The 15,452-nt window shown below is 36.5% G+C and overlaps 1 protein-coding gene across 1 annotated transcript in view; it reads right to left on the reverse strand.

Moving 5' to 3' along the window:
• The window catches only part of LOC148955219 (amino acid transporter heavy chain SLC3A1-like), a 229,622-nt gene extending 214,228 nt beyond the window's left edge, over nucleotides 1–15,394 (reverse strand). Inside the window, exons 1-2 of the mRNA XM_089108107.1 lie at nucleotides 15,095–15,394; nucleotides 9,449–9,658 (exon numbers count right to left, since the gene is read on the reverse strand). Of these exons, the coding sequence (XP_088964233.1) occupies nucleotides 9,449–9,658; nucleotides 15,095–15,350 (466 nt within the window). The 5' untranslated portion in view covers nucleotides 15,351–15,394. The remainder of the gene's footprint in view (nucleotides 1–9,448; nucleotides 9,659–15,094) is intronic.
• Between the last annotated feature and the right edge of the window lie 58 nt (nucleotides 15,395–15,452).

Consider the following 15,452-nt stretch of genomic DNA (forward strand, 5'->3'; position numbering starts at 1 on the left):
CCTCGACAATATTTAATATACGCAAACAACAGGTTATGAGTTCTGTTGCTTTGGCCGTGGAAAAACTGAGAGCCAATGGAAATAATATTAAACTACTTGTTCCTCATACAATCACCAATCAACGTCATATTGCCGAGGGCTCACGCACCTTCACCGATTCATCCTTTATCAATGGTGAAATTACGTCAAAACTCGCTTTAGCATTTGTAAAAAGCGCCAGTGCAATAGGATCGTGGACTGAATGCCCACATAAATTTGAGATGTTTGGACTTTCATCTCTTGTGTGCAAAGTAAACGGCATCCCACTCTACAATCTATCTTTTGATAAATCCTATAGAACATTGTATGAGTTGACAATGCAAACCCTAGATCATGACTCTCAACTATTTGAAAATGGTATAACCGAAGATATGTTTGCTAAAACACATGGTATCATTGTACTGGATTTGTCTGGCACACAGGATATGAGTATAGTACGTACGGGGAGTGTGCGTTTAGAGTGTACATTTGCCGACCCTTTGGCTGAGAGTATTGCACTAATCTCACTAAATCAATATGAAATCTATTAGGAAATCACTCCCGAAGGCAGTGTTCTACTAGACTTGGTGCCATGAACACCAGTCAAATAATCAATATATTTAACATGGATCCCTACATGTCTCAGTACAAATCCTATTGTCTTCCCTTGGACTTTCTTGGAAAAATTCAAAGTGTCAACAATACCTTGATTATTATTAATAGCAGTCCGTCGACTGTGCTGACAGGTCATTGGCTGTGCATCTTTCAAACAATGAAGACGATTGAATTTTTTGATCCTCTTGGTCTACCCTATACATTCTACACACCCCACATCAGCAACTATATTGAGAGCAGTGGGAAAACTATTATTCAAAACCGGAAGAGGGTGCAGGATCTAACGACTAAAAGCTGTGGCTTCCATGCACTACTATATTTTGTTTTCCGATGCCGCGGCTATACTTACAAGCAGTTTCTCCACATTTATGGTGACAATCCACGTCTGAACAACTTCCTATTGATTTCAGTGCCCTAAGAGTAAAGTGCTTAAAAAATGTTTGTGAATTTGTTTATTAATAAAATGCATATATATATACAACAATGTCTTTAAATCTTCACTTTAGATTTCTTCTTCTTCTTCAATGTATAGGCAATTGTTGTGAACCACTAATGTCGGTAAATTATTTGGATTCACTGTATATTGATCTTGATTGACTGCAAAGTCAGGTTCACATTTTCTACAGTACAATGTAACTTCACTCTTGTCATATCTCTTTGTACAGTTAATGATACAATTTACATCCACAATATGAAATGTGCGAGTATCAATCTGTCGATTTGAAGCAAAATCAAATGAAATTTTTTCAAATGGTAAATCACAACTAGTAACTGTCAATTAAAAATCAATTGGTATATTGTCATAATAGCAAGTGTTGTCACAACGATGACGTAGAAACAAAATTGTCTTGTTACCCCAACAGTTGAATCGCTGACCAGACTCCTCCTCCCAGAATAATTTAAATCCACGACGATACCAATCTCGTAGAAATAAACTAAAATCACGTTTGGGATTCTTTCCAATCATAGCGGGGTAAGTATTCTCCCACTGATCACATTTATCATAATTACAATTGGAGCACAGGTGCCCTCTAGGGTGAGAGTCACACACCTCTTCAAGACATGAATTACATCCTTTAATTTGTACTGCATAGCCTCTATGTAATTTACAAGGATTACATAGTTTGCACTTTTCACTATAGTCATCAATAATTGTACAATTCTCACTTTGAGTCCAACTGCCAAGAGTGTATATGCATAGTGGACATGTATAGAACATTTTTTCGGTTTCCGATGTCAACTCTCTCACAGCTAAAACAAAACTGATCGTCCTCGCTCGATAAATTCAGTGAGAGGAATGGGGAGAGGAGTAACTCTGTGACGTTACCTCTTTCGAATGGCGGGGGGGAGCAATCTACATTGAATCCATTGGCAATGTTTTCAAAAGTATATCCACGATAAGATTCTGCTTTGTTCCAATTAATATATCAATGAAATGACTATAAAAACATGAATCACCTCTCAAAAGTGTCATACACTAGTTCAATGGGAGAAAATTGGATTTTAATATTTTGTCAAGTGGTTGCTGACAAGAGCATATGCTATGTTGAAGTGATAGATTAGAAATATAGTCATTGAAAATTAAATGTTTTTCTATTAATGGTCGATTTGTCCTAATTATCTCTTTATCAAATACATTCATTTTTTAGTCCCTTTACTCTTACCGCTCATTCTAGACGGACCTTGATTCATCAGTCCTAACCAGAAAAGAAAGGGAACATTTTCGATTTCGAAACAATTTTATTGAATAATTACAACAACAATAATACTAAGCATGTACAGTTAGCGATATAGTTTGTTGTCTTCAATATGTTTCACCAACGCAATTTTAGCACATTCAGTTCTATTTCCGGATCCTCTATCAACTGTAGCGGTGACATATAAATTACCCTTCAGTTGAAGTTTGCACAACGATATCCTTTGTCATGCATATACATCACCCCTGTTCGGGAGAGCCCTCGATTCTCTTGTAATTTCAGCCAGAATTTTCGATGCTCTTGTATTATTACCATCAACTCCACCATCAACTTCTAATAGGGTAAACATTCCACTCATCATCAGCACAAATATATATATCCAAATGAGTAAAGTTAAACTGTGCTTCTTCTCACTCCTTTGAATTCTATTCACAGACTAATAAAACTATAGCAAAAATTCTTTCCTTATATTCTCTGCAAACCTCGACCGCTAATATGTAAGCGAGCCTCTGATTGGCTGAGAAGGAAACACGTGATCATGTTTCCTAATTCATGGATCATAACATTCGTAAGAATTGTCATTGACCCTGTCCCCGTTAGATTCAATAATCCAGAAAACATCCATCAAAGTGAGAAAAATCCTGTTTTTCCATTCTCACTGACAAAAACCATGAAACAGACATAAATTGCTGTTAACATCCATGAAAAACATCAAATAAATTGACCTACACTCATAACCGTCTAAGAAACATCCATAAAAGTGACAAAATTCCTGTTTTTTCAAGTGAGAAAAATACTGTTTTTTCATTCTCAGTGAGAAAACTATAAACCACGTGGTTCTCGTGGGACCTTTAGGGTCCTTTCTACTAACATATTATACCCATATTCGATCTTTACTATAAAAATGTCAAAACCTCCAATCACTTTCGACTATTAAAAACGGTAATATGCCTTTCGATTTCCAATCGAATGAACCCTTTGTGAGTTTCTATGACAACACTTCCTTTAAACACCTTATATGCCCCCAGGGCATAAATTACAACCCTTACTCTAAGGGCTTTGAGGGGGGTTGTCATCCTCTAAGACCTAATTTCCAGAACTTTTAACTGTGTTAAACAAAATGACTATCTCAAAATTTTGATTGGATGTGTTTGGGGAAATGGTGGGCGTGGAAGGGGTGTTAGTTGCTTTCCAATTAATTTCGACTATTAAAAAGGGCACTAGACCTTTGAATTTCCAATCGAATGAGCCCTTTTTGAAGTTTCTACGACAACGCGTTCTATAAAAACTTTATATACCCCCAGGGCAAAACTTACAACACTTGTCCTGGGGTCTGTGAGGGGTTTTTCATCCTCACAGACCTAATTTCCAGAACTTTGTACTACGTTGAACAAAATGGTTATCTGAAAATTTTTATTGGATGTGTTTGGGGGAATGGTGAGCGTGAGAGGGGGGTTAGTTACCCTCCAATCACTTACAACTATTAAAATAGGCGCTAGCACTCTCAATTTCTAATTAATTGAGCCCCTTTTGAAGTTTTTATGACAACTTTATCATTAAAAACCTTATATGCCCCCAGGGCATGACTTACAACCTTTGCCCTGGGGACTCTGGGGGGTTTGTCATCCTTAAATACATAATTTCCAGAAGTTTCAACTACGTTGAACAAAATAGCTATCTGTAAACTTTGATTGAATGTGTTTGGGGAAATGGTGAGCGTGATAGGGGGGTTAATTACTCTTCACTCACTTTCGACTATTAAAAAGGGCAATTCAATTTCCAATCAAATGAGCCCTTTTGAAATCTTTCTAAATAAACCTTATATGCCCCCAGGGCATAACTTACAACACTTAAACTGATGGCTCTGTGGGGGCTATCATCCTCGAAGACCTAATTTCCAAAACTACCACCTGTATTGAACAAAAAGGATACATCGAAATTTTGAGTGTATGTGTTTGGGGAAAAGGTGAGCATTAGAAGAAATTTTTTTACCCTTTAATCCTTTTTTAATATTAAAAGGACGCAATCACCATTCGTATCCGATTTATTGAGCACTTGTTGAAGTTCCTACGACAACTCCTTCGATACAAAGTGCCCTGGTCTAAACAACAACAACAACAAAAAATAATATATTATACCCACAACGATCTTTACTATAAAAATGTCAAAACTTATCTAAAAATTTTGATTGGTTGTGTTTGGGGAAATGGTGGGCGTGGAAGGGTTGTTAGTTGCCTTCCAATTACTTTCAACTATTAAAAGGGGCACTAGCCGTTTCAATAACTAATCGAATGAACCGTTTTTGAAGTTTCTAAGACAACGCCTTCTAAAAAACTTTATGTGGCCCCAGGGTATAAGTTACAACCCATGCTATGAGGGCTGTGCGGGGGTTGTCATCCTCAAAGGCCTAATTCACAGAACTTAAAACTATGTTGAATAAAATAGCTATCTGAAAATTTTTATTGTATTTGTTTGGGGAAAAGGTGGGCGTGAGAGGGGTTTAGTTGCCCTCCAATCACTTTCGGCTATTAAAAACGGCACTAGCCCTTTGAATTTCCAATCAAATGAGCCTTTTTTGAAGTTTCTAGGACAACGCCTATAGAAACCTTAAATGCCCCCAGGGCATAACTTACAACCGGTACCCCGAGGGTTATGGGGGAGTGTCCTCCTCAAAAACATATTATCTATCTGGAAATCAACTACGCTGAACAAAATGGCTATCTCAAATTTTTGATTGGATGTGTTTGGGGGAATGATGGGCGTGGGGGGGGCTAGTTGCCCTCAAATCACTGTAGACTATTAAAAAGGACACTAGCCACTGCCATTTTCAATTGAATGAGCTCCTGTCGTAGCTTCAACGACAGCTCCTTTGCTATGAAGTGCCTGGATATGGAGAAAAAAAAAAAAAAACACATTGTGCCCAAATCGTTCTTTACTTAGGCAGCGCTAGCGCGCTGCCTATGATCTCTGTTCTTGAAAGTTCCGCTCTAGTATTTTCAGCCATAAGCTTTAACGTTTGATCATTCGGCATTTTACGGTGTAAGAAGAGCAAACCACAGCCCATAGTAATTGAAACGTGTTTTCAAAAAAAAACTATCTAGTGAGAAGAAGTTTTCATTTGAAGGTTATATAGGAATGATGGCTATTATATAGGTTTAAGGTATTAGTAAAACTTTTTTCGGGAACTTTGAAAAAGAGCTTGAAATCCTTTGAATAAGGGTCAATCGAAACGAAATGTGGTATTGGAATCGCCATTATCAAAAACCCTAAACTGGAATTATCGAAAATCCTAAAAAATCCTTTTTTCACATCGGTAAGACTGATCCGTCTCATTTATTTTTATTCTTTCCCTAGGAAAGACCGTATCAATCCTGTGTTCATAGAATATCGGGAGAAGGTTCATTTTAACAGAAATAACAGTATCTAATACCTTTTCTAGTAACAAAAGAGATCACAAGGCAGTAAAGTGTCGTCTTCTGCCATTTTGTCCCACAAAACATCAGTTTTGGCTCAAAGAGGGTCAAAATGCCGTTAAACAGGCATTCTAAGACATTCAATCGATTTTTCATGGTCTAAAACCCTTTACCAAAAGTTCTAAGCCACCAACATTGAAAAACAAATTAAATAGTTATTTTACATGGGTAACAATGATGAATCTCCTTTTTTTCTGACAGGGGTAGTATATGATACCAAAAATGGTACTTTTTGGTGCCGTTTCTGGAATGAAAAGGCTGGGAAGTATGACAAGGGTACCATCGTAATCTCCATGGTCGAAATATTTTCGCTGGAGATTTATGTAGAAACCTAAAAGTACGTAAAACCTAAAATTCACGTTTAAAAAAAACTGTAACAAGGAAAAAAATTGCACTTATTCAATTTTGTTTTCATGACAATACTTGAATTTATACCTATAACGTCTCGATAATACCGATGATATACCTCTCTATGTCTATCTATGTGTTCTAAAACCCTTTACCAAAAGTTCTAAGCCACCAACATTGAAAAACAAAGTAAATTGTTATTTTGCATGTTTAACAATGATGAATCTCCTTTTTTTCTGACAGGGGTAGTATATGATACCAAAAACGGTACTTTTTGGTGCCGTTCCTGGAATGAAAACGCTGGGAAGTATGACAAGGGTACCATCGTCATCTCCATGGTCGAAATCTTTTCACAGGAGATTTATAATCCCTTCTATCTTTCATTCTCTGCCGACTAGCCCTCTTAGTACGTGAAACCTAAAGCTCACGTTAAAAAAAATTGTAACAAGAAAAAAAAATGCACTTTAATACCGATGATATACCTCTCGATCTTTATCTATATGGCAAAGTTGTCTGTATCTTGTAGGTGAGTTTAAGGAAAGTAGGAAGTAAAGCCTATATTTAATATCCTATTTATAAAAAAAATTCATTATGACTACCGTAGTTTGATCACTGAAGTTATACAATGGTCTTTTTGAAAGGTTTAATATGTATGTTCAAACAAATATAACAACGAACAAAATTAAACTAAGAGAAAGAAAAAACAAAATTTTCTTACGGAAGTAAAGAACGGACTTGAAATTTAAAACAAGCGAAAATTATTGCTTCGCCAATTATGCAAGACATATCTACAAAATTAGCTCAAATCTACTGACTCTTAATACTTCCTTTTATTTCTAATAACTAGTGCTTTACTGAAAACTGGGCTTGCTTGAATTTTTTAGAAATTTGTAATTGTATGCTTAAAGTTATTGATGTCTGGACTGATGAAAAACTACACAGAGCCTTATAAATTAGTTTCCTTAGTGTATGGTGATAATTATCATATTGGACATCCTTAAGATATTTCTGTCAAGCAAACGACCAAATCTGGCCTGTTTTGTGGTTTTGTTACCTTTTTGCATAGTTATATAAAGTTTAATATATTCAATTTATCAGACAGACAACTTAATCTATCCTGCTTTGTCGTTTTTGCCCTATTTCCTAGTGATAATTATCATATTGGACATTATTAAGATGTGAGTTGTTATCGTTTGTATTTGTTTGTTTTTTTCCTTTTCTTTATATGTATTGTTTAATCTAGCATAGTTTGTTTTGTGTTTTACTTCTTTGTTTTTTCATTTTATTTTTGTTTCCGTTGATAAAGGCTACCAGGTGTGAAGCCGAAATATTCAGACTTTTGTCTTATTAGTGATTTTTTTTTTCCCAGTATCTTATTCAAATATTATACTGTTTCTATGTTTTATTTCATTTTAATTGTAAATTGAAAGGCAGTGTAATCCATTACATTATTTACTAATGGAATTTTCTGCTTCTAAGAAACATACTGTTTTTTCACATTGGTTTTGCGTTTTCAGTAAAACTTGGGAAATCTGGCTCTTAAGATGCACTTTTTTATGCTTCAGTCACCCCTTTCCCCCACAAAAAGACCATCTCCCTCCCCCATTCACTTCTAAAGTGGGCGAAGAGCTATGAAATAATATTTAAACGTTAACAATACCACACTAACTGAGTGTTATGTAACAGTAGACCGGAAATATTGGGTTGGCGGACATTTTTTAATTCAACAAGCCTGAGAATGAAGTTGCACAGGCCGTCTTGTGGTGGTGCAGTGGGTTTGACCTCAGCTTAGCAATACGAGACCAATAGGTCGAACCCAGCAGTAGCAGCACACCGCAGGGCTGGCAAAAGGATCTTAGTAGTCAAGAAGCGTCGTTAATCTGATACAAATACAAGTTCCACAGGTACCATCAAAATAATAACTTGTAATTCACATTCTGTAGCCTTGTTTCCATAGTCAAGGTGAGTTTAAACACCACTTACCCTATCATTACTGACTAGTGTACACTGGAATCGGCCAAATCGCTAGCAAGTGCGATAATTTTATTACGTTAAATAATCGGGCTGTCATTAGACAACATTTAACCAGCGCCATCTAATGTACACCAAGAATGTCACTAAGCTAATAATATAACTTATGTAATGTTAGCAGTTACAATTTTTTTTTTCGTATTTTCTTACTTTTGCTTTAGAATGGGTGAAGCATAAAATAGTCAATTTTGGCAAAAAGGAACAATAGGAATATTCATGCGCATTTTTTACAGCTAGCCTACGATCTGCCTACTAACTACTTAATAGCTTGTTATAATTTTGGATTGTAATAAAAACTACAAGTAAACTACAGTTATAGTCAGCTTGAACTATTTTATAATCGATACTAAACACTCTAAAACAAAAACAACCTTTATTTCCATTCAAGGTTGAATACAAATGAACTTTGGCCTTTATTCTAGATTCAAATTTTTGTACTTGTATGATAAACCCCTACCTAATATTCCTCTAATATGTTCCTCTGGCGCTAAATCCTAATGAAATATACCTAAGTACGATAAAAATATAATACCTTAGAAACAAATTTGGGCTATATATGGGGTAAAGGGGGGTAAAAGTATAGCGGGTTTGCATGCCTAATGTGTTAAGTACAATTATTCTGCATATTATGTAGTAAGAATTGTGTTCTAACTTTACACTGTCCAAATACTTCACCAACACAACACCCCCCCCCTTAATATGCAAATATATAGCCCAAATTATATATTTTACATCTATTATGTCACTTCTCTTCGTCTTGTCTCACGCTAAGTGAAAGAAACTAACGAAAAAAACCGGTTCTACAAAGCGTCAATGAATGGACAACTTGAGCGGTAGGGGGTTTATCATACAACTACCTAAATTTTAATAAACTAATATCAACCAAATTATTTTCTGAATCTGATTCTTCTGGGTAGCACTAAACAATCAATGGTGTTAGTAGTTTCAAATTAAGTCCATTTTAAAGAGCCAAAGATTCAGTGACGACAATTCACAAGTAATTGGAGGCGGAGAAAATATATTTTCACAGCCTGGGGGAGGGGGAATTTGCCCTTTTTACAGTGGAAATAAAAATCGAGATATTTTCCAAAATCTAGGAAGAAACAGGCCCTCCCTATTGACGTCACAACAAAGATTCTTTCCTTAGCAATTTCTCATAATCTGTAGCTAGCTCATTATCATTTCTGTTCAATTAGAGTCATCTATTTTCTCCTGAAGTTTAGCATAGCTACTGACATATCTGTACTGAATTCCACTGATACTTGCCTTCTAAACTTGCCTGTTCCGAAAGCTGCGTTAAGTTGTCTGCTGTACCAAATATTGGGTCCATTTCTGTGAAATTCACTGCAGCTATCTGGTCTTTATTTAACGAAAATGTTCCTCGTTCTTGTGGTTCATCCTTTATTAAAAACATGTTAGAGAGCCATATTGTTCCTACTCCAAGTTCTTTTAAATAGTATAATCTTGACATAATACCTTAAATGAAAATGGAAAAGAAATAAGAAACCTATTTTTCATTAATAAACAACAACATTATGTTTTTCTGGAGGATGGGAAATTGTTTTGGAATCTTGTAGCTATTGACTTTATTTTTAAATGCTGTTTTTTTTTAATGAAAAGGCGATTTCCCACCACAAGTAAATTTGTATCAATTTGTTGAAAACCCGACAAGTTAGCAATTACATCGGTTTAATTCTGAAATGTAAGATGAAATTTATTCCAAAATTGCAGCCTGAGCCTCGTCCAGACTGCTTTGCTAATTCAGTAAATAATGATGCGTTTTAAAAAAGAACTATTCTTTACTTTTCCTCAACAATTTCAGAAATATGTTCCATATCAGATGTTATACTGGATGCAAAACCTTTTTGACGCCTGTAATAAACCGGCCTTCAATCGTGTTCTAAAAACCCTTTACATCTTACAAAAGGAAAATAACAAGTTAAATAACAAATAGCGAAATAGCAAATGCTTACAAAACCTCCATGTTACTTCAAAATGAATTTCATTTTAATTTACCTTGGTGAATGATCAAGCTTTACTTAATTCAACAGGCGTTACGTAAGTCAGAATAACGAGACGCAATAATTGATACACTTTATCTGAGTGGCATGGACGATCATCACCATGCTTCAAAGTACTGGAGTCTAAAATCGTTTTTTGTTATCTAGAAGTTTTCTTTTTTCTTGATATTAGACATGATCTGCATACACGCTGATAGTACAGTAATAATACGGGAAAAAAAAATGCCCGAACCAGGAACAAATTGATAAAGTAATGCTTTCTTCACCATCCGGACAAGAAAAAAGCGCTAAACAACAGATCCAAAATCTCCATATCTAACACGTTGCGAAATTTGTTGTTTTGTTTTTTTCGCTATTTTTGTTACATTAATTTTTATTTTCCATGAAAAAATTAAGTGTCACGAAACGAGTGGTTGATACGTCTATCTGTATCAGAATTGAGAATTGTAACCGTTTCTGAAGTTAGTTTTTCTTATAAAAGCTAATTAAAATGAAAAAATCCATTTTTAGTAAAAAAAATAGCAAAATTTCGCTATTTTTGGCAAAAAAACTAAGTGATAACCATGATATCTTTTTTTGTGTGTGGGTGTTTTTTTTGTTTTTTTTTGTCCGTTCATTTGTCTTTTTTCAGTGAACATCCAGATCTTTTCAAGCTAGCGTGATTACATTTACACACGTTCTCAACGCCATCTTGTGGCAACCGAGCTGCAGTCTTATGCAAATAAAAAGTTATCTCCGCTCCGCTCCGGATCGTAAAAAGAATCTCATTCCGGTTAGTAGTCTACTGATATAGATGCTAGGGTAGGTTCTTTCTTACCGAACTTGCAAATAAGCTGAATTACATAGCCTTAATCAGAGCATGACCTGCATCAGCAAAACTTCCTCTCTATATACTCCCCTTCATAGACCATTTTGCTTATCAGTGCCATCTTCTGGTGGGAGGCATAAGCAGTTGCAAGATACATTTCCCTGCGTTTAAAGCGCAGATCACTGAACAGCAAAGCTCTGGCTGCAGTACCTTGACATGGTTGAAAAGCTTCTCAAGTTTATAAGTGCGGAGAGATTGGGCCTATGGGACCTGCATTTGCAGGTCCCAGCAGAAATGCTTCCCTACCTAGCCACATATGGGCACAACCTTTACGTGAAATCTATCTGGTTGTACATCCAAGAGATGACTAAACTTCCAAGTCGTCACCCAAAAATGTTTCAGACGTTCAGTGAGCAAGGACACACGATTAGAAGGTCAGATCGGCACTGGGTAAGCCTCTCAGCAGACTTAGTTATTGAACAAGAGTACATGCAAAGCCTAAAAACATCAGGAGGACTCACTGGTGGTGGTGGCATGACTGAAGAACAGAGAGCGATTTGGGTCCTATCGAGGCCGGCGTGTCTTGAGATCAACCTGTTGATGCAGAACCTGACGAATATCGGCTACTCTACAAGTGAGCAGCGTCGTGACTTGAGTCTGAACAGACAAACCCGTGACTTTGAAGATACTGCGAAGTTGGTAGATTTCTTCGAAGTGTCATCCCCAATCAATGGCAATGTACAACTGAGAAACGTTGCAAATGGAGTAACTTCATCTCCAGGCATGAATGTTGACGAAGTCGAATCTGCTGGGAAGAAAATCTTAGACAAGATATTAGAAAAGACCTTGAAGGAACAAGTCTTTAAAAAGAAAGACCAAGTGACTCTGAGGACCACAAAAAAAGTCGGGCTCTTCTGAAGTGGCAGAAATCGACCCGGCGCTACTTTTTCAGAGTTTCATTATCGTTGCCCAGAGGTCTAGTCTCAAGGAAGATTATTTCAAGTTTGAGCTCTGTACCATTACTTCTGCTCTTTTCGAAAGAAAAGGATTCATGCGAAAGGCCAACAAGCCCGAGCTAACAAAAGCCGTCTATCAGTCATGTGGATTTGAGGCTCAGTCCCCAAGACTGGTGTGAATTACCAGCTTCGTCTTAGACGGGGGCGCCCTTCTCCATCGGATCCCGTGGAAGCTCGCTTTCCACATACAAGGTTATCATGTCTTCGTATATTCATTAGGTCGAAAAAAAGTATCCCCGTGCAGTTGTCGCCTTCGACGGATGCGACGGCGGTCCGTCAATCAACGATGCAACCCATTTGTGTCGAGCTGGATCTGTCGACCGCGAAGTGGTATTTACCGAAAACATGAATCTTTGCATGAAGAAAGAGGAGTTTCTTTCATGCAAGGAGAACAAATCGCGTTTTCTGAAGATTTTTGGAACTGCTCTGGTAGCCAGCGGTTGCGATGTATACCACTCTGAAGGAGATGCTGATCTAGACATAGTGAAGAAGGCTACGGAAGCTACACTCCATAGCGACACCATTGTGGTTGCTGATGACACAGATATTTTCGTCCTCCTCATGTGTCATGTAGATACTAGTTCAAATCGACTTTACTTCTCGCCGGAGGCGAAATTCTGAAGTGAATGCTCAGCTTGGGATGTTTGTCAGATAAAAGACAAGCTAGGATCAGAAGTTTGCCAGCTGATGCCGTTTTGTCACTCTATACTGGGTTGCGACACAACATCGAATCTTTATGGTATCGGAAAAGGAAAAGCTCTTCAGCTGTTGTTATCCAGCTCGAATTTCAGAGACGCCGGTACCCTGTTTACCAAAAAATCTGCATCTCATGATGAGATAGCTGCGGCTGGAGAGAAAGCTTTGCTGATACTCTACAACTGCCGGGATCTGCCAAGTCTTGACACTGCCAGGAACCAAGTTTTCCAGAGGAAAGTCAATGCTGCCACCTCATTCGAACACCCACAAGAGCTGCCTCCGACTATGATGGCAGCGAAGTATCATTCGTTCCGAGTCTACAGCCAGGTTCAGATTTGGCTAGGGAACACGGTTGACCCACAAAGATGGGGATGGAATCTTCAAGGCAACGAAGTTTTAGAGCCAAAAATGACAGATCTCCCCACTGCTCCTCCTCATCTTCTAAAGACAGTGAAGTGTTCATGCCGTTATTATTATTCCAACGATGAAAGATTTTCCTGTCAAAAAAACCACTTGAGAGGCACCACAGCTTGTCGAGTACGAAGGGGAATTTTCCGCAACAAAGTGAAATGTCCAAAAGATGATCTTTTGTAGGATGAGATTTAATCCTGTGGTTTAAGTTTCACTGTGATTTTTGCTCCTTTGAATAATCAGATGTGCAATTTTCTTACGTTTTATTACAAATAATTTTTACCGCGTCGTTTTTTTATGGTGATGAAGGTGAATGGAGTTTGATCTCAAATGCCTACGAAGAGCAAGGTTTTTGTGGGAGGGTGGGGAGGATGGGTATTAAAATGATCTTGAAGTATCTCAGAAAACCTAGTTTGTCAACTCAAAACTGATCTAGAAACTTCTATCGAACGCTTGTTTTTTTTTTAACCTAAAACTTTAAAATTTGTTCATTTTTGTTAAAAAACAGAGTATTTCTGATTTATTTTTTTGACATTTCGGAGAAACTAACATACGATATCGTTTCAGCTTTTAAATTTGATACAGAAAGACATATGAGACATTTCGTGATGTCATTTTTTTCAAAAAAAAAAAAAAAAAAAAAAAAAAAAAACGGCAAAAAAAAAACAAATTTCGCAACGAGTTAGAGATAGGGATTTTGGATATGTTGTTCAGCGATTTTTTTTCGGTCTGGATAGTGAAGAAAGCATTACTTTATCAATGTGTTCCTGGTCAAACCTTTTATTCCTGTACTATGAAGGCTCGGATTATAAGGTTCAAGCATAAAAATATACCATTACCTCAAAAGAAAAGAAGACATTTAATACCTTGATTCTCGCCTTGTCACATCTCCATCTACGTGATTTAGTATAAATTACATCAAATGCTAAAAAGCACATATAAAGCATTGTTCGAATTTACACATGGTAAAAAAGTTTGCTCTCAATATGTGGCATAGTTTATTCTACAATACCTATTGGTTTGTCAAAGAATTTTGGATATTGTCTTCTTATCCTGGTGCTTTAAATTAAATGAAGGATAAAACATATTTTGTCTATGAACTCTACACACATTCATTTTATTCGGCAATTAATTTTATCATCATGAAAAAATTGTCGTAGAATACTATCATTCTACGACAATCATTCTATACTATCATTCTATATCATACATAATACTATCATTCTATATATATATATATATATATATATATATATATATATATATATATATATATATATATATATATATATATATCTTTATTATTATAAGAAGATAAAATGGACATCGGTACCTAAAGAGGCCACTGATGAAGACAGACAATTGGGTGGTACCGCTCAGTTCGAGAAATAAGGCACTGAAGCTCTGTAAACTGTATTTTTTTTTCCACGGATATTGGTTTGTAAAGGTACTAACACAATCTATATTTTTCCTAAGATTGGCTCATAGGTACTTCTAGAAGGGTGTATAGCTTGTGAAATTTTTACGGGTGGGGGCAAAGATTTAAAAGTTTGTTCCCACAAAAGGTGTCATTTTTTCTCAGCGTTATCAAGTTTCACTGTTTTTGAACAGTTTGGTTTTCCGAGGGGTTTGGGGGAGTAGCAATCTGCTCTGTATGTGGGCGACTATTTTTTGGCTGAAAGTGTGGTGTTTTCAAGTAGCACATTTACTTTACTACTACTATTACAAGCAATTCATTGCAGCACCAGATGTGTCTGTAACGACATACAACTAAAGTAATGAAATTTTACACTTACGTTGTTTTCTTTAGCAGAGCATAATGTTGCATTCAAATTATTTGTTTCGGGACATTTTATGGTATGTTTCAAACACCAATTAAATACCAGAGTTTGGACTACCAAGATAGAACTACTACTAGTTTGGGTAGACCAGCATCTCGAAAAGAAACTCAAAAGGTTACCTGCTAAATCTCCAACACCATCCCCATCACTGTCTTGAAATGATTCAATGAGCGTACGATACACCAACTTTTCTTGCCACCAAGGAAACACGGGGTCAGATGGAAACACCTCGGATAGACACACGGCTAGCACAATCATAGTGAGAATAAATAAAATCCCCATTGCAATCCCTCCAAAAACACTAGATTTATTGTATTTTCTGTTCACAGGTTGGGGTGATTTATCCACCTTACTTTTTTCATTGAATTCCGCCATGTTTTACTTGTCATATGCAACTGTCAATCTCGCTAATACCAAAGATGATATCAAGAAGATTGTCTTGTCTTCTGTGTAAACAGGCAGTAGTTAGATAACAAA

This window comes from Artemia sp. Qi Xiang Cuo, chromosome 2 (assembly GCF_049724085.1).
Source record: "Artemia sp. Qi Xiang Cuo chromosome 2, ASM4972408v1, whole genome shotgun sequence".
Classification (NCBI taxonomy): Eukaryota; Metazoa; Arthropoda; class Branchiopoda; order Anostraca; family Artemiidae; genus Artemia; species Artemia sp. Qi Xiang Cuo.